This window comes from Hevea brasiliensis, chromosome 16 (genome assembly GCF_030052815.1).
Source record: "Hevea brasiliensis isolate MT/VB/25A 57/8 chromosome 16, ASM3005281v1, whole genome shotgun sequence".
NCBI classification, from domain to species: domain Eukaryota; kingdom Viridiplantae; phylum Streptophyta; class Magnoliopsida; order Malpighiales; family Euphorbiaceae; genus Hevea; species Hevea brasiliensis.
In genome coordinates this window covers 52,763,004-52,789,448 of record NC_079508.1, presented here as the reverse complement: position 1 = coordinate 52,789,448, position 26,445 = coordinate 52,763,004, and the positions used below count along the sequence as shown (strand labels likewise).

Genomic DNA, 26,445 nt, shown 5'->3' with positions numbered 1-26,445 from the left:
GAAAAAGGAGCAAAGGAAGAAAGGAGGAGGCTAAGCAGAATTTGAGGAGTCATTTCACCTTCCACACCATTTTCAACTAAGATTTGCAGATTTCTTTCTTTCTTTACACTTTTCTACATTTCTAGTGTTTAATTACTTACTTCTTAGCTTAGATTAAAGCTTTATTTCCATTTAAACTCATCATATCTTGTAAGCATTATGGATAGTGAGTAGTTTACTTTTGATTCTGGAGTAAGGGTTGTAATATTTGAGATATTTTGTGGATTTTGATTGGGTAATCTATATTTTGTGGTCTTAATGAGTTTTATTCATTTCTTGTATGCTTAATGACATGCTTAATGTAGGATCCCATTGAGTAATGTTCTTAATCCATGGTTGAAGCACCGAAAGGAGAAGGCCTTGTGATAGATAATCAGGAAATTGGACTTAATTAACTTAGACCTAGAAATAGGCTAAGGATTAAGAGGATTCATAGATTAATTAAAGAACTTAATGGGTCTTAATTAATTCTAACTCCACGAAAGTAGGATTAGTTTGATTAAGGCACTCTTTGTCTCACTCGAAAGGGAATTCAAAGGATTTAAGAATTAATCTCCTTAAAACCCATTAGTATCACAAGATTGGATAACCAATTTAAAATCCCAAAATAGCTCGAATATGAAATCCCGAACTCCGGAATCGCCTTTTTACCATTGTTAATTTCTAATCGAATTTAATCATTTGCCAATTTAAATATTGCCATATTTGAACTTGCTTATTTCTATTTGATGCAATTTTAGTTTAATTAATACATTGTTGAATAGAATATTAATTTTGCACATTTAGATTTCACACCCCATTACCCATTAATTCATCATTTTAATCTCGTAAATACTTCAATTTAGTCAACTTTTATATCGAAAATTCAATCATTAACACAACTCCTCGTGGGATCGATATTTTTCTATACTACTTATGCGACCGTGCACTTGCGGTTGGGACGCATGAAGTTTTTGGCTCCGGGGGGGGGGAGTTGTTTGTTTATGATTGAATTCTTTTTCTTTTTAGTTGTTTTTTGTTTTTTCTTTGTTTTCTTTTCTTTTTGTTTTTGTTTGTTCATGTTCTTTTTCTTTAATCTTTTATGAGAAGAGCTAGAAGCTCAAGTGACACAACCTTACTTTTCAATCCTGAAATTGAGAAATTTTGCAAGGCCAACAAGAAAGAAACCAGAAAAAGGAAGGAAGCTGAGAGAGAAACCGAAATTGAAGCAAATATGGCTGATGAAAGAATTAGAATTGGTGTTGGTAATGCTGGAAATGGTCAAAACAATGAAAATGAAGCCCAAGGAGAAGAAGTTGTTAATGCAAACGTGCCTAGGGGAAGTATGATGGATCATGCTTTTCCTCGTTTTGATGACTTGAGAGAGAGCATAGCAAGACCAAGGATTGATGCGAAATGTTACAAAATTGATTTTTGAGTTGTTCAAATGATCCAAATCTCTCAATTTGGAGGACATCCTTCTGAAAATCCACACACACACCTGAAGAAGTTTGCTATGATTTGCGACATGCAAAAACAACCTGGAGTGTCTGATGATGCAGCAAGATTGAAGCTATTCCCATTCTCTTTGAAAGATAGAGCATTGGATTGGCTTGATTCTTTACCTCACAACTCCATTACAAATTGGGAGCAACTAACTGATGCATTTCTTGCACAATATTTTCCACCTGGAAAAACTCAAGAGCTGAGGAATCAAATGACATCTTTCAGACCAAGAGAAGATGAAACTCTCTATGAATCATGGATGAGATGGAAGGAATTGGAAAGATTATGCCCACATCATGCCATTCCAAAATGGATGATAAATCAGAATTTCTACACAAATGTCACTCCTGCAATCAGAGGAATTATTGATGCTCAAACAGGAGGAGAATTCATCATTAAGCATGAAGATGAAGCTTATGAGTTATTAGACAAATTGCAAAGAATACTCATCTTTGGAGTAGTCCAAGAGGACCAGCTCCAACTCAGAAAAGGCAAGCTGCTGGGATGTATGATCTTGATCCATTCAACATGATTAATGCAAAGTTTGATGCACTTACAAATGTCCTTGCTAAGAAGATGGAAGATTTGAGTATGTTGGTTAGTTCAACATCATCAGCTGGAAGTTCACAACAAGTGGCTTATGCAGAGGAAACTACCAGCTGTGGAGTAGATTATGGAGAACAAGCGGCATATGTTGGTAATTATGGAAACAAGCAAATGGGGAATCCTTATTCTCAAACTTATAATCCAAATTGGAGGAATCATCCCAATTTTTCATGGGGCAATCAGCAAAATCAAGTTCAAAATCAGAATTTTCAACCACAACAGCAAAGTCAAGTTCCATATCAGCAAAATAGGCAACCATTGCCCAATTTTCAGCAGAAAAATATGAACCCCCCACCAAAACAGCAAGAACGAAATTCCACCACTGAAGCTTTATTGCAACAGATTCTTGCCAATCAAAATAAGCATGATGAGGAGATGAGAGAGGTGAAAGCAAGGCTGGAACAAATGCAAACACACAACAGAATGCTGGAAAACCAGATTGCACAACAAGCATCTTCCTCAAGTGCCAAATCTTTTGGAAAGCTTCCAAGTCAACCAGAAAATCCAAGAGAGCATTGTCAAGCTATTACTTTAAGAAGTGGTAAAGTTATAAATGATGAGAAGAGTGAAAGCAGTGAGAAGAGAAAATGAGAAAGGCGATGAGAGTGGAAAACAAGAGAGTGCAGAAAAATGTAAGGAGAAATTTGAAGAAAAAGAAGAGAAGTATATACCTCCTGAGCCCTACAAGCCACAACTTCCCTTTCCTCAAAGATTTCACAAAGCCAAGCTTGATAGGCAATTTGGGAAGTTCTTAGAGGTTTTGAAGAAACTTTACATAAATGTGCCTTTTGTTGATGCTCTTTCACAAATGCCCTCTTATGCAAAATTCTTGAAAGAAATTCTCTCAAATAAGAGAAAACTTGAAGATGATGAAAGCGTAGCTTTGTGAGAAGAATGTAGTGCTATCCTCGGAGGAAACTTCCTCCAAAGCTTAAGGATCAGGAGTTTCTCAATTCCATGCCACATTGGAGAGTCTTGTTCTACAAAAGCTCTATGTGATTTAGGGGCCAGCGTTAGCCTTATGCCCCTTTCTATCTATGAAAAGCTCAACATGGGAGATCTAAAGCCAACCCACATTTCTCTTGATTGGTAGTGAGAACAATCAAGTATCTGAAGGGATTTTGGAGAATGTGCCCTGAAGGTTGGAAAGTTCTATATACTGTTGACTTTGTCATCTTGGACATGGAGGAAGATTCTAATATTCCAATTATCTTGGGAGACCCTTTCTAGCTACAGCGGGAGCATTGATTGATGTGAAAGGAGAAAAGCTTACTCTTAGAGTTGGTGAAGAAGCGATTAATTTTCAATATCAATAACACTATGAAAAAGCATCATTCAAGGCGATACTTGCTTGAGAGTTGATATTATTGATGAGTGGTTGAAGAACACTTCAGAAAGAAATAACCAGAAGATCCAATAGAAAATTGTTTGTTTCATGTAGGAGGAATAGACAATGACAACCCTCATGAAGCTGCATATACACAACACTTAGAGAAGTCCACCATTCATTTCGCTCCAGTTTTTCAACTCACACAAAAGGAAAAAGCTGAATTTAAGCAATCATCATTCAAGGAAGAAGATGCACCTAAGGTAGAACTTAAGCAACTTCCTTCTCAGCTCAGGTATGAATTTCTTGGCACTAATAACACTTATCCAGTAATTGTAAATGCAAACTTGAGTACTTTAGAGGCTGATAAGTTGTTAAGAGTGTTGAGAAAATTTAGGAAAGTTTTGGGATACACCATAGATGACATTAAAGGAATAAGCCCACATTTTTGCATGCATAGAATCAGTTTGGAAGAAAATTGTAAACCATCTATTGAACATCAAAGGAGGTTGAACCCAAATATGAAAGAAGTTGTTAAAAAGGAGATTTTGAAGTTGCTTGATGCAGGGATCATATATCCCATCTCAGACAGTACTTGGGTAAGCCCAGTACATGTTGTCCCAAAGAAGGGTGGAATGACAGTGGTCAAAAATGAAAATAATGAATTAATTCCCACTAGAACGGTGACTAGTTGGCGAATGTGCATAGATTACAGAAAATTAAATGTTGCCACTAGAAAAGATCATTTTCCACTTCCCTTCATTGATCAAATGTTGGAAAGACTAGCTAGGCATTCTTACTTTTGCTATTTAGATGGATATTCGAGTTTTTTCAAATCCCTATCCATCCAAATGATCAAGAAAACCACTTTTACTTGTCCATATGGAACCTTTGCTTATAGAAGGATGCCATTTGGGTTGTGTAATGCACCACCACTTTTGAGAGGTGCATGATGGCAATCTTCTCGATTTCATTGAAGACATAATGGAGGTTTTTATGGACGATTTTTACATTTATGGATCTTCTTTTGATATATGCTTGGCTAACCTTTCTAAAATTTTGCGGCGATGTGCGAATCTTGACCTTGTGTTAAACTGGGAAAAGTGTCATTTCATAGTTAAGTAAGGGATAGTGATTGGACATTTGTTGTCTAACAGAGGAATAGAGGTTGATAAAGCCAAAGTTGAATTGATAGAGAAGATTGCTCATCCTACCAATGTCAAGGGAATTGAAGTTTCCTAGGACACGCCGGGTTCTCTGACGCTTTATTAAGGATTTTTCTAAAATAGCTAAACCTTTGTCTAATTTGTTAAGTAATGACACACCATTTGAATTTGACCAAGAGTGTTTGGATGCCTTTTGCAGGTTGAAGCAAGCTCTCATCACTGCACCAATCATGCAACCACCTGATTGGAGCCTACCTTTTGAAATTATGTGTGATGCTAGCAAATATGCACTTGGGGCTGTTCTTGGTCAAAGAAAGGACAAAAAGTCTTATGCTATTTATTATGCTAGTAGAACACTGGATGAGACTCAAACAAATTATGCAACAAGCGAAAAGGAATTTTTGGCAATTGTCTTTGCATTGGAAAAGTTCAGACCTTACATTATTGACTCAAAGGTGGTTATATTTTCAGATCATGCAGCCATCAGGTATTTGCTCCGTAAAAAGGAGGCCAAACCGAGGCTCATTAGGTGGATTCTGATGCTACAAGAATTTGATTTGGAGATTAGAGATAAGAAAGGAGCTGAAAATGTAGTTGCTGACAATCTTAGTCGGTTGAAACTGGATGGTGAAGAATTGGATGAAATCCATATTGATGAGTTTTTCTTGGATGAACAACTTTTCTCTCTTGTTGCTAAACTACCTTGGTATCTGATTTTGTGAATTATCTATCTTGTGGAATATTACCTCTAGGTATGACATGGCAACAAAAGAAAAAGTTCTTGCATGAAGTGAAGTTTTATAGATGGGATGATCCTTTACTCTTTAGGAGATGTTGTGATGGTCTAATTAGAAGATGTATTCCTGAAGAGGAAATCCAGAGTATTTTGCATCATTGCCATGCTTCTGATTATGGAGGACATTTTGGCATCTCTAAGACAGCTAGTAAAATTTTGCAAGCTGGTTTCTTTTGGCCAAATCTTTTTAAGGATGTGAGGAAATTTGTGTTGGATTGTGATAAATGTCAAAGGAGTGGAAATTTGTCAAAAAGAGATCAAATGCCCCTAAATAATATTCTTGAAGTGGAATTATTTGATGTTTGGTAATAGATTTTATGGGGCCATTCCCTCCTTCATATGGTAATAGATACATCTTAGTTGGGGTTGACTATGTGTCAAAGTGGGTGGAAGCTATTGCAACTCCAACTAATGATGCTAGAGTGGTAGTAAAATTTTTGAAAAATTTGTCTTGAGCAGATTTGGAGCTCTAGGGCTATAATTAGTGATGGGGTTCCCATTTTTGTAATAAGCAATTTGAGAGCTTAATGAGGAAGTATGGTGTAGTGCACAAGATAGCTACCCCATACCATCCTCAAACTTCAGGACAAGTTGAAATTTCTAATGAGAGCTCAAGCATATTTTGGAGAAAGCAGTGAACAATTCTAGGAAAGATTGGTCTATCAAACTAGATGATGCTTTATGGGCATATAGGATGCCTACAAAACACCTATAGGAACTACTCCCTTTAGGTTGGTGTATGGTAAGTCTTGTCATTTACAATGGAGCTAGAACATAGAGCATATTGGGCCATTCGGACCTTGAATTTTGATCTTAAGCAATTTGGTGAGAAAAGGTTGTTACAACTTAATGAGCTTGAGGAATTGAGGATGGATGCCTATGAAAGTGCCCGTATTTACAAAGAAAGAACTAAAGTTTGGCATGATAAGCATCCGAGGAAAAAGGAATTCAAAGAAGGTGATTCAGTTTTGTTGTTCAACTCAAGATTGAAATTGTTCCTGGAAAACTCAAGTCAAGGTGGGTGGTCCATATAGAGTTTCTAAGGTTTTCCCTTATGGAGCAATAGAAATTTGGAGTGAAAAATCTGGGAATTTTAAGGTCAATGGGCATAGATTGAAGCATTACATAACTGGAGACCCAATACTAGGAGCAAGCTGTTACAAGCTCTCCAATCCCTCACCTCTTTTCAGTGAAATTCATGAAAAGTCCAGCTAAGGACTATAAATTAGCCCTCTTGGGAGGCATCCCAAGTCCTTTTATTTTGCTTTTGTTGATTTACTTTCATTTTCATTAATTTTGTTTTTATCTTAAATCTCCCCAAATTCAATTTTTGACATTGTTAAATTTTGTCTCTTGTAGATGTAATTCAATGAAGAAGCGCACGAGAACTATTGGGGAAGTAATTCTTAACTTGACAAATTTAGTCCTTCAAAAGAACTGATAAGCTTTTGCTGCATAATCTGTGCAGGAGCTGCAATCTAGTTCATGCAGAGGAAAAATAAAATCTGCAGCAAAAAGGGGTGTCTGCAGCCAATGACTTGTATTTTTGATGAGGTTGGATGTATATCAATGGAGAAAGGTTGGTGAACTGCTGAAATTGCTATCTGGTTTATGCAGAACAGAACAATAGAATCTGCAGCAGATTACATGTGTTTTTGGTGAGGTTGGGTGGGTAATTTTCTAATATTTGTGCTTATAATGATATTATGGTGGTAAGTGAGTCATTTTTGCAGTTTTGAGCTTCTTTGGGTTGTAGGATTCAAAGTAGAAATGTTGAATTTTCTTGGCAAATCTTGGAGATTTCATTTCTCATTTGTGGTTTGATGCAACTTTATACAGATTTTTATGGAGTTTTATGTGCTAAATGTTGATTTGCAGAATTTGAGTCAAAATGGCATAGCTCTCAAAGGTCTTTTATGTAGGATCCATTTTTACATGCTTATGTGATGCACTTTTGATGAATTTTGAATATATTGATGTGTTTTTGGTGAAAATTTCTCATGGTTTGTGCTTCATAGAATTATATTTCATCATTCCAGGGTATCTTTCACACTTGCAATCCATGTTCTATTGCATTCTTGATCTTGTTAAACTTGTGCATAAGCAACTGCATAGCTTATGCAATCCTGCATGACCAAAATTCTTGCCATTTTTCACCTTTATTGCAAGTGCATAAGGAGAGTGCATAGCTTATGCAACCCTGCATAACCTCATTTTGTCAAAATTCATATCTGTCAAAACTTGCATAAGGTGAGTGCATGACCTATGCACAATTGCATAACTTCAAATCCTTCATTTTCTCTCTCTGCCGAAGTTTGCATAAGCAATGTGCATAGCCTATGCACTTCTGCATAACCAAAATTCCACAGCTCCAATTCTGCCGAAGGTTGCATAAGCAGAGTGCATAACCTATGCACTTCTGCATGACCAAAACCTAGAAAAATCATTCTTGCCGAGGATGCATAAGGAAGGTGCATAGCCTATGCACCTCTGCATAACCAAGATCTCCAAAAATCAATTCAAGAAAAGTGCATAAGCGAGTGCATAGCCTATGCACTCTGCATAACAGAACAGAAAACCCCAAAAGTTACCGAGACTGCATAAGCAATGTGCATAGCTTATGCATACGCATAACCAAAATTCCAAAATCCCAAAAATTGCCTTGAGTGCATAAGCGAGTGCATAGCCTATGCACATCTGCATGACCCAAGTTTCGAAAAACAATTCTTGCCGAGAGATGCATAAGGAGTGCATAGCTTATGCACTCCGCATGACTTCGCTCCTCACCATTTCAAGTCACCAAACATGCATAAGGGCGATGCATAACCTATGCACTTGTGCATAAGCACTTTCTCAAATATAAATCCTTTTTGAAACACGCACACCTTATGCATAAATCACTTTTTTTCCTTATGCAATCTCCTACAACCCGATTCAAATTCATTTTCAGCAAAGGCCATTCCCACCTCCTCCACTTCCCGACTCTTGAACCCCACGACCGCCTCTTCATCCTCCATTTCTTTCGGCATTCTCGCCATCTCTCTCCCATCTTCTCCATCGCTCTCATCACGAAACCCTAAATCCCCTACATTTCCATCTCTATTCCAATCGACCATGGATTCCCTCCACATTCCCGCCCGCCTCTCCTCTTGAAGTCACTCCATTGTCTTGATACATCCCCTTCCAATCCTCCACCACAAACGACACCACCACCACCTCCATCAACAACATACAAACGCAAATCCGATCCAAATCCGTGCGACCCATGTCCTCTGCTCCTCCTCTGTCCAAATGCAAAGACCCACCCACCCCATTTTGAGCCACCTCCTAAAAGCCAAAAGCTCCAGCCTCTACACCTTCTTCCAAAGAAAAGGACAGCAAGAACCCCATTTGTATCAAAGCTACCTGGCCTCTCACGATACAATTCAAAAAGCTTTCAAAAGACTCAAAGATAGAAGGGTACAACCTACTAGGTATATATCTGTGATGCTCTACAATCTCTGGTTTATTTGATAATGTAGTTGCATTTCTTGACGGTATGGGTTGGACAGAATTTGTGCATAAGCAAGAGGTAGTTTATCCAATTCTAGTTTTGGAGTTTATTTCTTCATTCTCTGCTACCCTCAACTTGCATGATGTAGACCATAAGCCAATTATGACATTTAGATGCTTGGGGCAAAATAGAGAGCTCTCAGTGGATCAATATCATAGCAATTTTGGTTTTGCAATTGATGGTTACTTTAGAGTACCACATCTTTGGAGTAGAGGTAGCCAATAAGGGCATCCGAATCTGCCCAATTTTGGAGAATCATAACAAACCAACCCCAAACCTTCTCTGCTGGTAGGTCCAAAACATCCCAAATCCTTGACCCTGCACTTAGGTTTATTCATAGGTTGATGGCTAGCACCATATTGGGCAGAGGGACTAGTTCTGGTGCTGTGGGCAAATCTGAACTTTTTATGTTATGGTGTGCATTTCACAAAGTTAAGGTGTCTCCAGGTTACTTCTTTTGCGAACATGTGCTGCATATTGCCACCAAATCCATTGGTGACATTGTTTTGGGTGGACTCATCACTGTCATAGCCAAACATTTTGGCTTTAATCCTGCAGAGCACTCAATCCCAGCACTTGAGGACACTTCCTATTTTGATACTGCACACTTAACCAAAACAGGGTTCCATTTATCATATTTTGATGACACTGGCCACCCTGCAGCCGAAACTGAGCCTATTACACAACCAGAAACCCAACCTTTCACACCAGCCCCACAGCACCCTACTACCCCTACCCCACCCCCTCAGCCTACTCAGGACACTCCAGCTACCTCTGCTCAGCCCATTCCTCCTACAGCTGAACCTACCTCATCCACAGCACCTCCTCCATTCAACACTAAAGCCTTATTCACCTACCTCGACAGGCTTAGTGATGATATCTACTTTGTGGATAGGAAGCTTGACAGTGGTCTTGATACACTAAAGGATCGCCATGAGCAACTGTTTGACCTTGTCATGGAAACCAGGGACAAACAGAAAGAACTGAAGGAAATGGTGAAGCAACTCATGATCTTCCTGGGCATGCCACCCCCACCTCCATCACCTCCTCTGCACCATCATTTCGACAATGGCGACCATTACCCTTAGCAACATCCTTGGACAAAGGAAAAACAATAGACATAGATTAGTGTTTAGTTTACTTTTGTTCAATCTTGTAGGACCTTTTCTTTGTAAATATGTTCAAACATTTATACTTTGTTTTGGATTTTGTTGATTTGTTCTGAATTAGTTTCTTTTAAATTCTGTTTCCTTTGAAGTTTTATTGAATAGCTATTACATTTGTCTTCTTTGATTTTTATTGCACTTATTGCCTTTTTGTACATATTTGCCCATACTCTGTCTATATTTCCATACTTTTACTGCTGGTTGTACATTTCCCCTTGCCAATTCCCATGCAAGTTTACGTATACACCGCAGCCTATGAATTTCCTCATGCATAACCTTTGCATAGCTTTGTGCAACCCTTTCGCTACTTAGAATCTGCATGTGTTGTCTTTCCCTTATGCAAGCATCTGCATAGCCTATGCCACATCTATTGCCTCTTATGCAGCACTGCATGGCTTATGCACCTTACCTATGCACATGTTCTGGACAGCACTTAACTCCGCATAACCTGTGCAGCTTCTTATGCATCCCTTTACCTTGAATTCTCATACCAGGTAACTCTTTCTTTTTGTTCTTATTTTTACAATATTATTTGCTTTGAGTTTTGGATATCTACTATTTGAGACATTGAGGACAATGTCCAATTTTGAGTTTGGGGGTGCACATTTTGATTTTTAGCTTTATTTTTTACATTTTGAGTATAAGAGCATCTCATCCCATTTCATTTACATATATTGTAAATATTTTACATATACATCCATCCATACATATTCATTACACATTTACACACACATTATACATCACTTAGAAATTGTACAAATTTCATACAAATAGACTTCCTCCATTTAGTTCATGCATTACTCATTTTAGGAATCATACACCATGCATTAAAATCTTTTGCCAAATCCCTTGAGTATTGAAAATGTGCCTATGAAAGTGATTTGACTCACCTTTTAGTTGGGTTTGTGGATTGAAAGTTTCCTAAAAGGTGCAAGGTTTTGAAGTGTCTATCCCTTGCCTATATCTTCTTAGCCAAAAAGCCACCCAACTAGTCATTTGGAGATGGAAGTGTTTAGAGGGAATTATTGGATATAAGGTAGTCAAATGATGTCTCACCAATCCTAGAACAAATTTTCTAAACCTTTCAAGGCGAAATACCAGCTTGTACTTGAAAAGAGAGATGATTAGGCATTCATTGATTTAAACCTTCTCATTTTAAACCTTTGGCCCTTTTCTAACTAAAATTTATCCTTGCAAACCCCTTTGAGCCTTTTTACCCCTAATTTTTCTTGAAACCCTTATTATTACCTAGCCAATGAACCAAACACTCCAACCCTTTTCATGAGAATAATTATTTACAATATTAGGTACATAAAAAAAAAGAGAAAAAGAAAAGAAAAGAAAAAAATACAATAAAAGGGAGAAGAAATACTTGTCACCTTGTAAAAGTGCTAGTATATGTGCTTTTCACTATTGCCATTCAAAATGAAAGAAATCCACCCAAAGTATCAAAAGAAATGAGTTTGGGGGTGGCAATTTTAGGGACAATCATCAAAAGAAAATACAAAATACAAGTTAAAGTATCAAAATGTCCCTCCATTTTATGTGTTTTGTAAACTATGCTAGCACTTGACAATCCTCATTGTGTATTCTTCTCTCCCATATAAAAATATATATATATATAATAAAGTGTACCTTATGTTTCAAAATTGAAAATATTCTCATGCTTTGAATCCTTTTTACCTATCTTTCTTCTTAGTCTCATTTTGAACCCCATGGCCCCACTACATCCCTAAAAAGACCTTTGATCTCTTGATAGTACTTGCTACATTAGTGGAGATAGGAGTAGGGAATTTGCCTATGGGATTGGAAAACTATTCATCTATTCATTCAATTCTATCATTCCATGTTGAGATACTTTGGTTATCAATTGTCCTAGAATTCCTTTTGAGCATGACTCTCTCTTTTGATTAGTTGGTTTGGGGATTTGAATGATAATTGACTTGATGGCTAAGCGGTGAAAGCTTGGATAAGCATTAAATTCTTTGCATTTTGAAGGATGGGTATATGGATTGTTGGTATGGCTAAAGGTGTGTTAAGTTACCTTAATGAGTGATTTTCATAACTCTTTGGATAAGGCACCCCTAAAAACTTTGCATCACATTTTAAAGTTTGCTTGAGGACAAGCAAAAGCTTGAGTTTGGGGGTATTTGATGCACACATTTTGCATAGTCATTTAGGTCTAATTTCATAATCATTTTATTTGGTTATTAGTCATTTTTTTAGCTAATTTCATTAGTTAATTAGTTAGTTTTCCATAGTTGTCAATTTTGCACTAATTTGTAATTTTTACTTTGTTTTGTAGGAAAAATGGTGTTTTTGAAGGACTAAAGAGAATTTTGCCATTGAGGAGTGTCTTCTACAGCAAAAAGATGCCAAAAAACAAGTTTTCAAGCTGAAATATGCATTGACCAAACTGTGCATAACTTGCCGCATAAGCTATGCAGTTCTGCATAAGGAGGAAGAACACTGTTCCAGAACCAGCCGAAATGTGCATAAGGAGACTGCACAGCTTATGCACATTCTCACCTCCCTTATGCAGATTCACGAAATTGTGCATAACCTATGCACCAAGTCATGCAGCTTCGCATAAGTAACCCAGAATCAGCCGAAATGTGCATAAGGGACTGCATAACTTATGCAGTCCACTTATGCAGTCCATAAAGAGTTCATTAATGAGTGTGAAGATTCCCTTAATGTATTCCTCCTAGAACATACTATTTTAGGGCTCCATGTCAGAAAAATGCTATAAATAGTCCCATTTTCTCATTTTAGAGGGGGAGAAAAAGGAGCAAAGGAAGAAAGGAGGAGGCTAAGCAGAATTTGAGGAGTCATTTCACCTTCCACACCATTTTCAACTAAGATTTGCAGATTTCTTTCTTTCTTTACACTTTTCTACATTTCTAGTGTTTAATTACTTACTTCTTAGCTTAGATTAAAGCTTTATTTCCATTTAAACTCATCATATCTTGTAAGCATTATGGATAGTGAGTAGTTTACTTTTGATTCTGGAGTAAGGGTTGTAATATTTGAGATATTTTGTGGATTTTGATTGGGTAATCTATATTTTGTGGTCTTAATGAGTTTTATTCATTTCTTGTATGCTTAATGACATGCTTAATGTAGGATCCCATTGAGTAATGTTCTTAATCCATGGTTGAAGCACCGAAAGGAGAAGGCCTTGTGATAGATAATCAGGAAATTGGACTTAATTAACTTAGACCTAGAAATAGGCTAAGGATTAAGAGGATTCATAGATTAATTAAAGAACTTAATGGGTCTTAATTAATTCTAACTCCACGAAAGTAGGATTAGTTTGATTAAGGCACTCTTTGTCTCACTCGAAAGGGAATTCAAAGGATTTAAGAATTAATCTCCTTAAAACCCATTAGTATCACAAGATTGGATAACCAATTTAAAATCCCAAAATAGCTCGAATATGAAATCCCGAACTCCGGAATCGCCTTTTTACCATTGTTAATTTCTAATCGAATTTAATCATTTGCCAATTTAAATATTGCCATATTTGAACTTGCTTATTTCTATTTGATGCAATTTTAGTTTAATTAATACATTGTTGAATAGAATATTAATTTTGCACATTTAGATTTCACACCCCATTACCCATTAATTCATCATTTTAATCTCGTAAATACTTCAATTTAGTCAACTTTTATATCGAAAATTCAATCATTAACACAACTCCTCGTGGGATCGATATTTTTCTATACTACTTGTACGACCCGTGCACTTGCGGTTGGGACGCATCATCGAACGACTCGAGATCGGCACGATCAAGGTCCGCGATCCAGATCGGTTAATTGGTCCAGTTCTCTCACCATCATCAGACAAGGTTATCACGATTATTCGAGCACCGGGGTCGTAAATTTTCAGTCGGGGAATAAAGAGGTCCATCGGAAAGGGATCAACAGCGACAATCATGGCCGGAACTTCTGCCGGAGCAGCTAGAACTGGAAAGTAAGAAGGAAGAGAGGAAAATTGAATGAAGAAAGTCTCTTCTGTCAGGGGTATATATAGGGGAAAATCGGGCATTTATTGCTAAGCGGCAGCGGGCGCCGGGAATCGAGGAATTAATGCCTTGACCGGCCCGTTAAGTTAAGGAAATATTGGAATAATAGAGATCGGAAGAGGGGAGACCGGTATGAAAGATCGGAAAAGGATCATGTTAAGAAGATCGAAAAGGAAGAGAGAGCAGAAAACAAAAAGAATAAGGCGCCTACCGCCGTCACCATAATCAGAGCCGAGGTAGTTAAAGCGTTGCAGGTAAAATCTCAACCGCACGCCCCAGAATCGCCCGCATTTCTGACATGCGTACGTCAGGACAGCGCTGTACATTCTAATCTCCACCGTTGATCTTACTTGTAAGGACGAGCTCGGAGCCCTCGGATCGAAGAAGAAAACGACAAGATCAGCGCCTTTCACTCCCAGCCCTCGGATCACCCCGGACAAGAGAATTTGGGACCGTCAGATTAGAAGAAGAAAATGACAAATATTCTAAAGAGGATCTCAGCCGTCCGTTCTGATCCTCTTTAATTCCTGAGCCTCAGATCATGTCCTTCGAAATCCTGACCCTCCATCTCCCTCAAAATAGATCCTGACCCTTCATGGGGAGCACCCGGTTCCTATAAATACCTGCATGAAAACTGTTCAAAGGGAGGGACGGACAAAAAAGGAGGAAGCTACTATAGCGGAAGAACTCTGAAATTTAATTTAGATCGTTATTCTGCTTTCATAAGAAGAACTTTTGGAACCAGTTTTCTGAAGTATTTTCTTAAAAGATTTTGAACACTGAAACTTTCCATTTTCAGCTCGTTCATCATCCCATGGCGTTCACATTTTTCAGTTCCTTGTTATCTTTATTTTCACTTCCATCGCCCATGCTCAATCTCATTTAAACTCGGGTATAATTCTGACTCGATTGCATTTAGTGAAGCACTCTTTGTTCCAAGGCGAACCTTAGTCTCTCGGCTATCAACTTGCAATCTTATTGCGTTTTGTGATTCTCGGTTAGTTCACTAGAATCGACTCCTTACAGGTCAGTATTCATATTGCCATTTTATTAAGTTTAGTTCTTGTTTTACGCATTTCCATTCTTCTTTCTTTATGTATGTTATTTTCTTTAAGTTCATATCACGCTAGAAAGATACAGAGAAAGGTTGTGCTCTAGTTTATTTCCGTATCGATACCTTTGTTAATCTTTATTATTTCTGAGCGTAAGTCATCTAGTTCCAAGCGATACATAGGTAGTTGGATGAGATGTAGGTAACGGCAACTTAAGAGTCCTTTTGAAATAATGAAAGGTCTGAATAATAAGCCTGGAAAATGGTAAAGCTGAGTCACTAGAATGACTCAGTAGGTCATGGGGTAAGACGTCATAAGACAGAGTAAAATCAAACCTTGGATAACTAAATGGAATAGATCGGCTACCAAAAATGCTGGTAAGGCGACCATATAGGAAGGTCGGAGGATTCGGTTCGGCATCCCCTGCCCAGTCCTAAGGTACCAATAAGTTAAAGAGGTCTTGTGCAGACCCCCTGACAACTTTGAACGTCAGAACCCTTAGCCTTAGGTCCTCTCGAGAGGTAAAATTTAGAGAGATCGGAAAGACCCTTATCTTACTGCCGTTTAAATAGAAGAGATCAGAAAGGAGTCTTTATCCGATCCTCAACCAGAATTTCAGCAAATATTTAAAAGAGATCGGAAGAGAGTTTTTATCCGGTTCTCAAGCTTAAAAATTTTAAAGAGATTGGAGGAGAGTTCTTATCCGTTTCTCAAGCTTAAAAATTTTAATAAATATTAAAGAGATCGGAGTAGAGTTCTTATCCGTTTCTCAAGCTTACAAATTTTAATAAATATTAAAAGAGATCGGAGGAGAGTTCTTATCCGGTTCTCAATCTAAATTTCAAATAAATATTAAAAGAGATCGGAGGAGAGTTCTTATCCGGTTTTCAATCTAAAATTTAAATAAATATTCAAAAGAGATTGGAGGAGAGTTCTCATCCAATTCCAAAAATTGAATTCTAATAAAATAACCCTTCAAACAAAACTGATATACAACAGTAACTCACTAAGGTTATCTCATTTATTTATGTATCTGGGTAATCCAAACTTAGTGAAAAATTAAATATTCCTTTTTGTTAAAAGGATTAACATTACCATTCAAGCCCTCCTAACTAATTTATAAAAATACGAAGTTAAATCTACTTACCCTTATTAAGGGACGAGGTGGGGTGCCTAACACTTTCCCCTCCCCACCCGTTTACAGACCCCGAACTTAGAATCTCTGTTTTGAAGTGGTTTTATTTCAATTTATCTTCACAAATGGTTTTCTTTAGTTTCCCTCAAAACTAAGGTGGCGATTCTTCATTCTTTTCCACTTCGATGAGGGTTCGTTCAGGCGACCGCAAAATCCCTTGCGACAAGTTTGTTTTGAGAAGAATAATTTATCTATTGGAAAATATTGATTAAAAAATATTTTTTTTTTGTTTGGTTGAGAAAATAAAGGGAAATTATATATTTTAAATTATTTTGAATATGCTAAAAATATACATATTTAATTTATAATACTATAAAATATTTACAAAAATTCGTGCTTGGAAATTGTAGTTCAGAATCCCATTATATATGAGAACTGAGAAGTAGGCAAGATTTATGGGATGAGAAGAGTTTAGTCCAATGCCTAATTAATCTCTTGGTGAACATGTACTTGTCACAGTTTTACGCTAAAGAACTCTGATTTTCTTCTTGATTATAAAATCAAGGAAAGAAGGCTAGGCTTAAGAATTAATACCCTATAATTTTAATAGGGTACAGAAGCCTGTGCACAGAAATCACATTGTACTGCATGTGCCAAGTGCTAACCATGAGGCTGTGAACTTTAGGTTAGTTGGGATCATCCTTTTAAGGCCTTGGCAGTGAATTTTTTGCTTATGGTATTGTGCATTTGAGCTATCCTTGTTGTGAATCATTAAAGATTGTTTTGTAATTTCTTTTTTAACTGAAACAGGTTTTAAGAATGCGATGATGAATATTTAATTAATGAGGTGATGTGCATGGAGGAAAGCGAAGCGAGCAACATATTACCCAGAACCAGAATGTCTTGTTGAGAGACTGATCCCGAGGTGAACCAAAACCACTGAGATATGCTTAATTGAGAAGCCAGCTTGGACTTTCGTTGGATCACGTGACCACAGGTTTTCCTTTGCGTAAAATGCTCGTGCGCTGCTTTTCGCTCCCTCTACGCATCCTTTCCTTTCCTTTCCTTCCCTTCTTCCTCTCTTTAAGGCTTAAATTCCAAGCCTTTCCCAATGCAGTAAGTCTTCCTCTCACCGGCTACAACTTTCCTCAGTCCCTACTCTTTCAACCTTCCATCCCAATCCTTTCTTCTTTTTTTTAAGTTTGTCAACGTGCTAGAAGCTCCTCGGACAACTAAAAGAAGCTCTCTTTTTAAAAAAATATTTTTTTCACATTTTCATATAATTACTTAAAATTAAATAATAAATAATATTTAGCAAACGTGGATGATCTAGGAACCACTAGAAGTGGTCTAAATGGCATGATGGCACCCCATTTTTGTTGAGAAGGTCTAATACTTGTGTAGCGTCTAATCTGTGCTACTGGCATTTGGAAAGCAATTAATTTGTCTGCTTTCTGCTCAAAACTTGAAGCTTTATTGCTAGAGACAGAGAGGCAGAAGAATCATGCATGATCTATATATACAGTAGTCTTTTCACCCCTTTTCAGTTGTAAACTTTGACTATCTTTTCTTATAAGATTTTGGGGAGGCCGGCTAAATTTGATGTTGGGATTTTGTAGAATCTGCCGCTCTCACTTTGTGTTGCATACCGCGTTCTCACTCAGTCTCCAGCTGCCTCCAGCTTCTAAAAACATAAAATAATAAAATATGAGAGAATCGGAGAAATTTCTCTTTTCGTCGGCAAGTAAAAAGAATGCAAGAGCATGGTTAGACTAGCAGTTGGGTTTTATTCAAGGAAAATCTATAATTTGATTCCTAAATTTTATCTTATATTATATTTTAAATCTTAAAATTTAAAAAATTAATTATTTAATTATTAAATTTTATACCATATTATATTTACTCTTTAAATTTTTAAAAATTAATTATTTAATTCTTAAATTTTATACTATATCACGCTTTAATACCTATAATTCTAAAATATAGAATAACTTAATTCTTTTATTAATGGATATAATTGATATAAACATCAAAATTATAATGATTAAATTGTTATATATACTAAAATTAAAGAAATTAAATAATTAATTTTTTAATATTCAGAGACCAAAATATAATATAGTATAAAATTTAAAAAATAAATAAATAATTTTTTAAAATTTAAATACTAAAGTATAATATAAGGGAAAATTGAAAGATCAAATTGTAAATTTTCTTTTATTTATTAATCTTAGCTTCTAAAATGGATGTATCGTAATTCTTGAAATAAATTATATTTTCTTGTTTGATACACAAATTGATTCAAACTTTTTATGATATTAAACTTAAATTTGACTAAAAATGACATTTTTTTAATTATCATCAAATTTATTTAAATATTTGAAAAACAAAATTAGAATTAGATTTCTACATATTCTCATTTTATTTTGATGATGAACCTAACATGCTTTTAATATCCTATGAAATCCTTCACGAAGGGGATTAACCAGCTAGCATAATCATTAGATGTTTAAGATTTTGTAATTTAGTTGACCTTTTTAAACGATTATTAGTATAAAAAAATCCTGAATCACATGGTTGAAATCATACCATAAGATGACATTCAATGCCAGCATCCGTGGCTATAATGGATTATAATTTAATTTTGTGAACTCCTTCCACCATGAAATTTTGTAAACTCAATGTCTAGAACATAAAATTTTCACGGGTTTTAATGAAACTTGGACCTCTCTTGTTCCTTTTGGAAGGGTTCACTGATAGTCTAATTCGATTAATTATTAGATATTGAAAGTATTAAAAAATAATATTTTTTTTAAAAAAAAATTATTTTTTTATAATATAAAAAATAAATTTTAAATAATTATGAGAATTAATATATATACATCATATGTATATATAAAATATATATATTATTTAATTTTAAATAAATATTATTAATAAATATAATTAATAAATAATTTTCAATTTTAAATATATAAAAATAAATAAGGGAAAAACGTTAATTTTTTAAATATGTAGTAAGTTTCAATAATTAGATCAAGTTTCAATAATTAGATCTTATATTAGCAGGCACCGAGTGCTTCGATTGGTTGGTCTGAGAGACTCATTTTCCATAATTAAAACTTTGCACGCCTACTGCTATCACATAAAACGACAACCTATAACTGCGACCAAGGCAAAATTAAAAGTGCTAAAAAGGCCAAAAAAGAGAAGCTAATTTAACGGGAAACAGAAAAAATCTGGTTCAAAGACCAACAATCACAGCTGGTGATGTAGACCTGATAAGATAGTCTGGTTTGAAATTAAAATAATATTAAAATGAAATCAGTTTAATTTAAAATTAAATTTAAATTGATCAAAATTACATTATAGTTAAACTAAATCAGTTAATCTGATTGGTCTATAATTTATTTGTTTTTGCTTTAAAAAAACAACTATTAAATTTAATTAAAACTTGTTATATCTATAAATAAAGTTTCCAATCATTTATTATAACCGACACCTAATGCACCTTTATTTTCTTTTTATATAATTAGCTCTGTTCAACTTTAACTTTACAACTTAAAAAAAAAAATTTTAAATAATTTTTTTTAATAAAGAAATTAATAGAGACAAAATTTAAACCTGAATCTATTATATATATGGGTGAAATATTTTTATCACTAAATTAAATCAGGCCAAATAACACTTAATACAAGTTAATTAACTATAAATAATGCAGTCAAATTCAAGTAAGAAAAATATTGAATTAATAATATTTTTCTAATTTTATCTCATCTAAAATATATCACCAATATTTAATTAGTGGGAGACTGAAAAATAAGGCCTTCCATTTGGATAATCTGCCCAAAAATTAAAATCTGAAGAATTTCAAGAATAAAAAGTAAAGAGAAGGAGGGCTATGATGGAAGCCACTCGTCATTTATATAATAAGGAAATCATATATTTGTTTAAGATATAATATTGGGCATGATAATTTCATGATAAATGCAGCAACCTTAATGTTCCTTTGAACATGCATGGGACCATGAGATTGCGTAGAGAGGCCTTCTAAATATTCATAAGTATTTAAGTTGCAAATTTTGAATGGAACCCTGCTCTTTTTGATTTGTGTTGTAGCATGTGGCCATTTTTAACAGTATCGATATGTATTTTTATGAATAGAATGTTCATAAAAATTGTATTAGTCCAATTCACCATTTCTTGGACACATTTGAAACATTACTTGTGTTGTAACATGTGGCCATTTTTTACAGTATAGATACGTATTTTTATGAACAGAATGTTCCCTTATTTATGCACAAAAATTTCTCCTTTTTATGTCCTGACCCCTAACTCTTATCTCATCGCTCAAAAAGAGAGTCAGTTTCTTGGAAGCCACTCTATGAGCTTGTGACTTTATATATACAATACACCTTGTGTAAGGTTGCCTTATTGCATTGAACCCTTCATGTTCAAGCCATTGATTATTAATTCTCCCCCTATTTTACAATTTCCTCTCACATTGCTTCAATAGTTTGTGTTAGCAAATTTTTTTTAAAATTTTTTTCCTTCATTGAATTCTGGTTTTTCTGCTTGTACTTGCATCATGCTTACAGTAATACTATTCTTTTAACATTTTTTTTGGGGTTTGTATCAAATAGTTCATTCCTCTGTTTTATAAAGCTCCATCTCAATAATCAATAGAGATTTGGAGTAAAAAAAAAAAAGGCAGAAATGGCTAATTATCCCATGGAGCACCAACTGGGTTGTGGCCTAATGGCAGGGATTTTCCATCGCCGGAGCTTCTGGCAACGGAAAACATCTGTTTATTCATTGCCTGTAGAGAGCAGCAACAATATCTTCAAGGAAAATCCTGCTGTCCATATTTCCAAGAGGCAGAGAAGCAAATCTGAAGCTGCCATTCTTGCCTCCAATCTGGTTAAACAATTGCCAGAATTAGGCCAAAAACTTACCACGAGGAATAGTTTGATTGCTCCAAGAACCTCATCTTCACGTCAGAAGAGTGAAGGTAGAAAATCCACCGATGCTGCAAGAAACTCAACATCATCCTCGAGTTCGGGCCAAATAAAATTGTCACAGACCAATGCGGCAAAGCTAAGGAGAAAATCCATAAGTGACTCCAGAGAGCTTAGCATGATCGTCTCGACTAATAATCAACAATCCAAAGATAGCAGAACCCTGGTTCGAGCTACTTCGAGCAATGTGATGCTATCAGGCGACTTGGGTAACTTGAGGCTGCTGGGAAATGGGAATATTGCAGGTAACAATAGTCCTAACGCCACTACAAAGACTGCAGATTTCCCTCATAGGAATTTTCAAGAAGCAAGCTCCACTCCCAGAACTAGACATAGTTATGGCAAACTTGGTGGAAATGGTGTTATGGGGAACATTGTGCGGCAGTCTAGCGGCGAGTTTCGACAATGCCAAAGCCTGACAAGTAAAATGGATCCCGAGGTTTTGAAGAATATAGGTAATGAGAAGTACAAGCAGGGAAGATGTGAAGAGGCCTTAGCTTTTTATGATCGAGCAATTGCTCTCGATTCGAGTAAGGCAACATATCGGAGCAATAGAAGTGCTGCTTTGATAGGCTTAGGCCGTCTTATAGAAGCTGTCGCCGAGTGCAAAGAAGCTATTAGGCTTGATCCTTCCTATCAAAGAGCACATCGCCGTTTGGCGACACTATATATCAGGTACTTTATAAACGTGAAGAGAATTAATTATATATGCTATTGTAAATAGATTATCGTCTTCCGAGTTAATTCTGCTTCTTTTTTATTTATTTATTTTTTTTTATTTTTTAATGCAGAATAGGAGAAGCGGAGAAAGCATTGCATCACTACGAACAATCAGGCAACTCTGCTGACTCAGAAGACATTGCTCAAGTTCAGGCCTTGCAAAAGCACCTGAACAGATGCATCCAAGCTCGAAATTTAAAAGAATGGAATACTCTGGTAAAGGAGACCGACTGTGCAATTTCCTCCGGAGCAGATTCATCTCCACGGGTTAGCTTTTCTTTTTTTTTTTTTTTAATAAATTTATGCCTATGCTTTTTGTAGATACTTGAATCTTCAAGCTTAATGAGGCTGACTATCATTACTTTTAGGTATATGCTATGCAAGCCGAGGCCTTGTTGAGACTGCACAGACATGAAGAGGCCTACAGAGCCTACCGGAGGGCACCGAATTTTAGCTTTGACTCTTGTACTAAGTGCTTTGGCCTGGCTGGCACCTCTCATTTCTTAATTGGGGCGCAGGTTTATATGGCTGCAGGCAGGTTGGTGAAAACAATTTTGTTTCCTTTGGTAATTGGCTCTGATATGCAGATGTGGAATTCTATGCCTTATGTAATCATTAGAAAACTTTAATTCCCCGAATTTCTACAGGTACATTGACAAAGAAAAATGTTGTTCTTATGCACCTTTTCCTTCATTCTAGATGTGCTTGTGAAATGCAGGTTGATGCAATCTAGAACCTTATGAGATTAAAAATCAAATGAGAAAGTAAAGTTAATTAAAATTTTAATGATAAGAAAATTTTGATATTCATAAACTCTTTGTTGCTGAAATTATAATCATCATTTATTGGTTGATAGGTTTGAAGATGCCATAGCAGCAGCTCAGCAAGCAGCTCAACTTGATCCAAGTAACAGGGAGGTCAGCACAGTATTAAAAACTGCTAGAGCTGTAGCATCTGCAAGATTGAGTGGGAACCTGCTATACAATGCATCAAAATTTTCTGAGGCCTGCGCTGCATATAGTGAAGGACTACAATATGACCCTGATAACTCAATTTTACTATGCAACCGAGCAGCTTGTCGATCCAAGCTTAACCAATTTGAAAAGGCCGTGGAAGACTGCACTGCAGCTCTTAGGATTCAGCCTAATTACTGCAAGGCCAGGTTAAGAAGGGCTCATTGCAATGCCAAGGTAAACTTTTATTGTATTAAGAAGGTAGCGTGTTTTTTTATTTTTTTTGGGACCATACGTTGATTTGGTTCGTCTATTATTTGATGTAATAGCTGGAAAGATGGGAAGCTTCAATTCAAGATTATGAGACGTTGATAAGGGAAAGTCCAGCAGATGAGGAGGTGGGCAGGGCCTTGTTTGAGGCCAAGATTCAACTGAAGAAGCAACGCGGTGAAGACACCAAGGGCATGAAATTTGGTTCTAATTTGGTGTTCATTTCCAGCAATGAACGTTTTAGATACTTCGTAACGTCTCCTGGTAAGTCTAGTAATTTATGCATCTGCTACCGTGTTATGGATTCAGAGAGTTTTTAACCTTTTATTTGAAGAGGGAAAAAAAATCAACCATTTTTTAATGCGTAATTGACATTTGACAGGAATGTCAGTGGTGCTTTTTTGCAACAAAGAGAATCATAAGCAAGTGTTGGAGCTAATGGAGCAAGTCTGCAAGAGATTCCCATCTGTCAACTTTCTTAAGGTTTGTTTATCAGCAACTGCAAGCATTACATAAGTTATAAATCCTGTCGAAAATTAAAAAAGATTAAAATGCCTAATCTGCCATTAATGACATTTTGTTAGAGACTAACATTCCCATATAAAAATTTTGGGTAGTCCAATCACACCGGCCAAATGTACTACTTTCAAACTGTTAAAAACCATTTTGAAACCTTTCCCTCTAGATAATTATGCAAAAGGCATACAATATGATAATTAATTAATCATAGTCAAAAGGGTATTTTATGGTAAAAAGCAATATACTTTTATAAGGAATATGGCAATTAACCGTTAATTATGGCCTTTTATCTTCCCTATATCTTTCCTAAGTTCATCTTTCTTGATTTATGCTCTGCTAATAATCATTTGCATATCAGTAATCACTGTTGTTGCATTGACATTTCGGTGGAGCAAAGGGAATTTCTTGACCCACCTAAGTTAAAAAGGGAAATATCAGAGTTTAATGAATGCATTAATAATTGTTTGTTATTTTTTATTGTCCCATTGAAATTTAAATTTAAGACTTCACAATTCTAATGTGTTATCATACTAATGATTTCAGGTGGAGGTAGAAGACCACCCCGACTTAGCAAAGTCAGAGAGCGTAACGTCTCTTCCATCCTTCAAGATATATAAGAACGGATTAAGGGTGAAAGAAATTCCAGGCAACAACTGCGAATTACTGGAAAAATCAGTTAAATTGTACAGCAGTTGAAGAAGATAATTAGCCCGAAGTGTAAACATGAAATTTGTGCATAGGCATATGGAAACATAGATAAAAGAGAGCCCCAACATAACAACATTGATATGGGAAAGAAAGCAGCAACACACATAAAGCAGAAAAGGGTTACAGAAGGAATCATATTGGCTGCACCATAGATTAAACAAATTGGAGAGTTGTTTTGTGTTTCTTGATGATAATTTAGTTTTTTTTTTTTTTCTTTGGATAGGATGCTTAATGGCTGTTGATGCAGTTCTTTAATCTCTCCCTACCCTACTGATGTGGCCCTGCACGGGTCGTACAAGTAATATAGAAAAAATATCGTTCCCACGAGGAGTTGTGTTAATGATCGAATTTTTTATATAAAAATTAACTAATTTGAACTATTTTTGAAATTAAATCAATAAATTGATAGATATTGAAGTGTGAAATCTATATATGCAAAATAAATAATCTATTCAACAATATAATGATTCAACTAAATTTGTGACAAATTAAAATAAGCAAATCTTCAAAATGACAAGTAATTAAATTCGATTAGAAATTGATAATGATAAAAAGGTGATTCCGGAGTTTGGGAGTTCATATTCAAGCTATTTTGAAAATTTTAAATTGATTATCCAATTTTATGAAATTTACGGGTTTTAAGGAGATTAATTCTTAAATCCTTTGAATACTCTTTCGAGTGAGACAAAGAGTGCCTTAATCAATCTAATCTTACTTTCGTGGGGTTAAAATTAATCAAGACCTATAAGTTCCTTAATTAATCTGTAAATCCTCTTAATCTTTAGTCTATTTCTAGATCTAAGTTAATTAAGTCTAATTTCTTGATTATCTATCACAAGGTTTTCTCCTTTCGATGCTCCAACCATGGATTAAGAACAATACTTAATGGGATCCTATACTAAGCATGTCATTGAGCACACAAGAAATAGATAAAACTTCATTAAAACCACAAAATATGGATTACCCAATCAAAATCCATAAAATATCTCAAATATTACATCCAAACTCCAGAATCTAATGAAAACTACTCACTATCTATAATATTTACAATAAATTCTAAGTAAATATGGAAATAAATCTTAAATCTAAGCTAAGAACTAAGAAACCCAATACAAGAAATGTAGAAAATAGGGAAGAAATGAAGAAAACTCCAAATCTGGTTTAGAAATGGAGAGATGACGTTTTTGCTCTGTTTTCTGACTCTTTCCCTGCTGTTGCTCTTTTCTCCCCTCCTCTCCTTCTTTTTCTAAAATAGGATAAGGACATATTTATATCTTTCTGACAAGTAGTCCTAAAATGGTGTGTTTGAGGTGAAGTTTATATGAGAGAATCTTCTGCCAGCTCATTATGAAGAGTTGCACAAGTTATGCAAGTTTCTTATGAAGATTCCATGCAAAATTGGTGGTTTTAGGTGCTTCCCGTGATGTTGCATAAGCTATGCAGATTGGTTGTACAGTTTCTTCAAGCTTTGGACACTCTATGAAACTGCATAAGTGGACTGCATAAGTTATGCAAGCCCTTGTGCAGTTTTCGGTAGGTTTTGGGCCCTCTGTGTGAAACTACATAAGCATGGAGTAAGTCTGCATAGACTTATGCAAATTTCGGCAGGTATGAAAAATTGCTTCTTCTCCCTGTGCAGAACTGCACAACTTATGTGGCAAGTTATGCACAATTCGGCCACTGCATTCTTCAACTTTCAAGCTTTGTTTTTGACATCTTTGGCTATAGGAATCACTCCTCATTGGCATAATTTCTTTTTTAGTCCCTCAAAAACACCATTTTACCTACAAAACAAAGCAAAAATTATAATTTAATCCAAAAATTGATAATCATGAAAAACTATCTAAATAACTAATAAAATTAGCTAAAAGTGACTAACAAATAAATAAAATGGCCATGAAA

The 26,445-nt window shown here is 35.6% G+C and overlaps 1 protein-coding gene and 1 non-coding gene across 2 annotated transcripts; one reads left to right on the top strand and one right to left on the bottom strand.

The window, feature by feature from the left end:
* Nucleotides 1–1,720: 1,720 nt before the first annotated feature.
* LOC131175119 (small nucleolar RNA R71) lies at nucleotides 1,721–1,827 on the bottom strand. Its single transcript, XR_009145280.1, has one exon. It is a non-coding gene; the product is annotated as a small nucleolar RNA R71 (small nucleolar RNA).
* Nucleotides 1,828–20,698: 18,871 nt separating this feature from the next.
* On the top strand, nucleotides 20,699–24,765 carry LOC110634411 (TPR repeat-containing thioredoxin TTL1). Its single transcript, XM_058138602.1, has 7 exons — nucleotides 20,699–22,048; nucleotides 22,165–22,360; nucleotides 22,462–22,631; nucleotides 22,950–23,283; nucleotides 23,376–23,580; nucleotides 23,699–23,799; nucleotides 24,379–24,765. Exons 1-7 carry the CDS (start codon nucleotides 21,072–21,074, stop codon nucleotides 24,529–24,531), a joined length of 2,136 nt encoding a protein of 711 aa, XP_057994585.1. The 5' UTR covers nucleotides 20,699–21,071; the 3' UTR covers nucleotides 24,532–24,765.
* The last annotated feature ends 1,680 nt before the right edge of the window (nucleotides 24,766–26,445 follow it).

What these genes read in the sequence shown, in the direction of transcription:
- LOC110634411 (XM_058138602.1), top strand. Translation starts at nt 21,072, where the DNA reads ATGGCTAATTATCCCATGGAGCACCAACTGGGTTGTGGCCTAATGGCA. An exon ending in ATACTTCGTAACGTCTCCTG is followed by an intron (nt 23,581 to 23,698) that starts GTAAGTCTAGTA and finishes GACATTTGACAG; the next exon opens with GAATGTCAGTGGTGCTTTTT. An exon ending in CATCTGTCAACTTTCTTAAG is followed by an intron (nt 23,800 to 24,378) that starts GTTTGTTTATCA and finishes TAATGATTTCAG; the next exon opens with GTGGAGGTAGAAGACCACCC.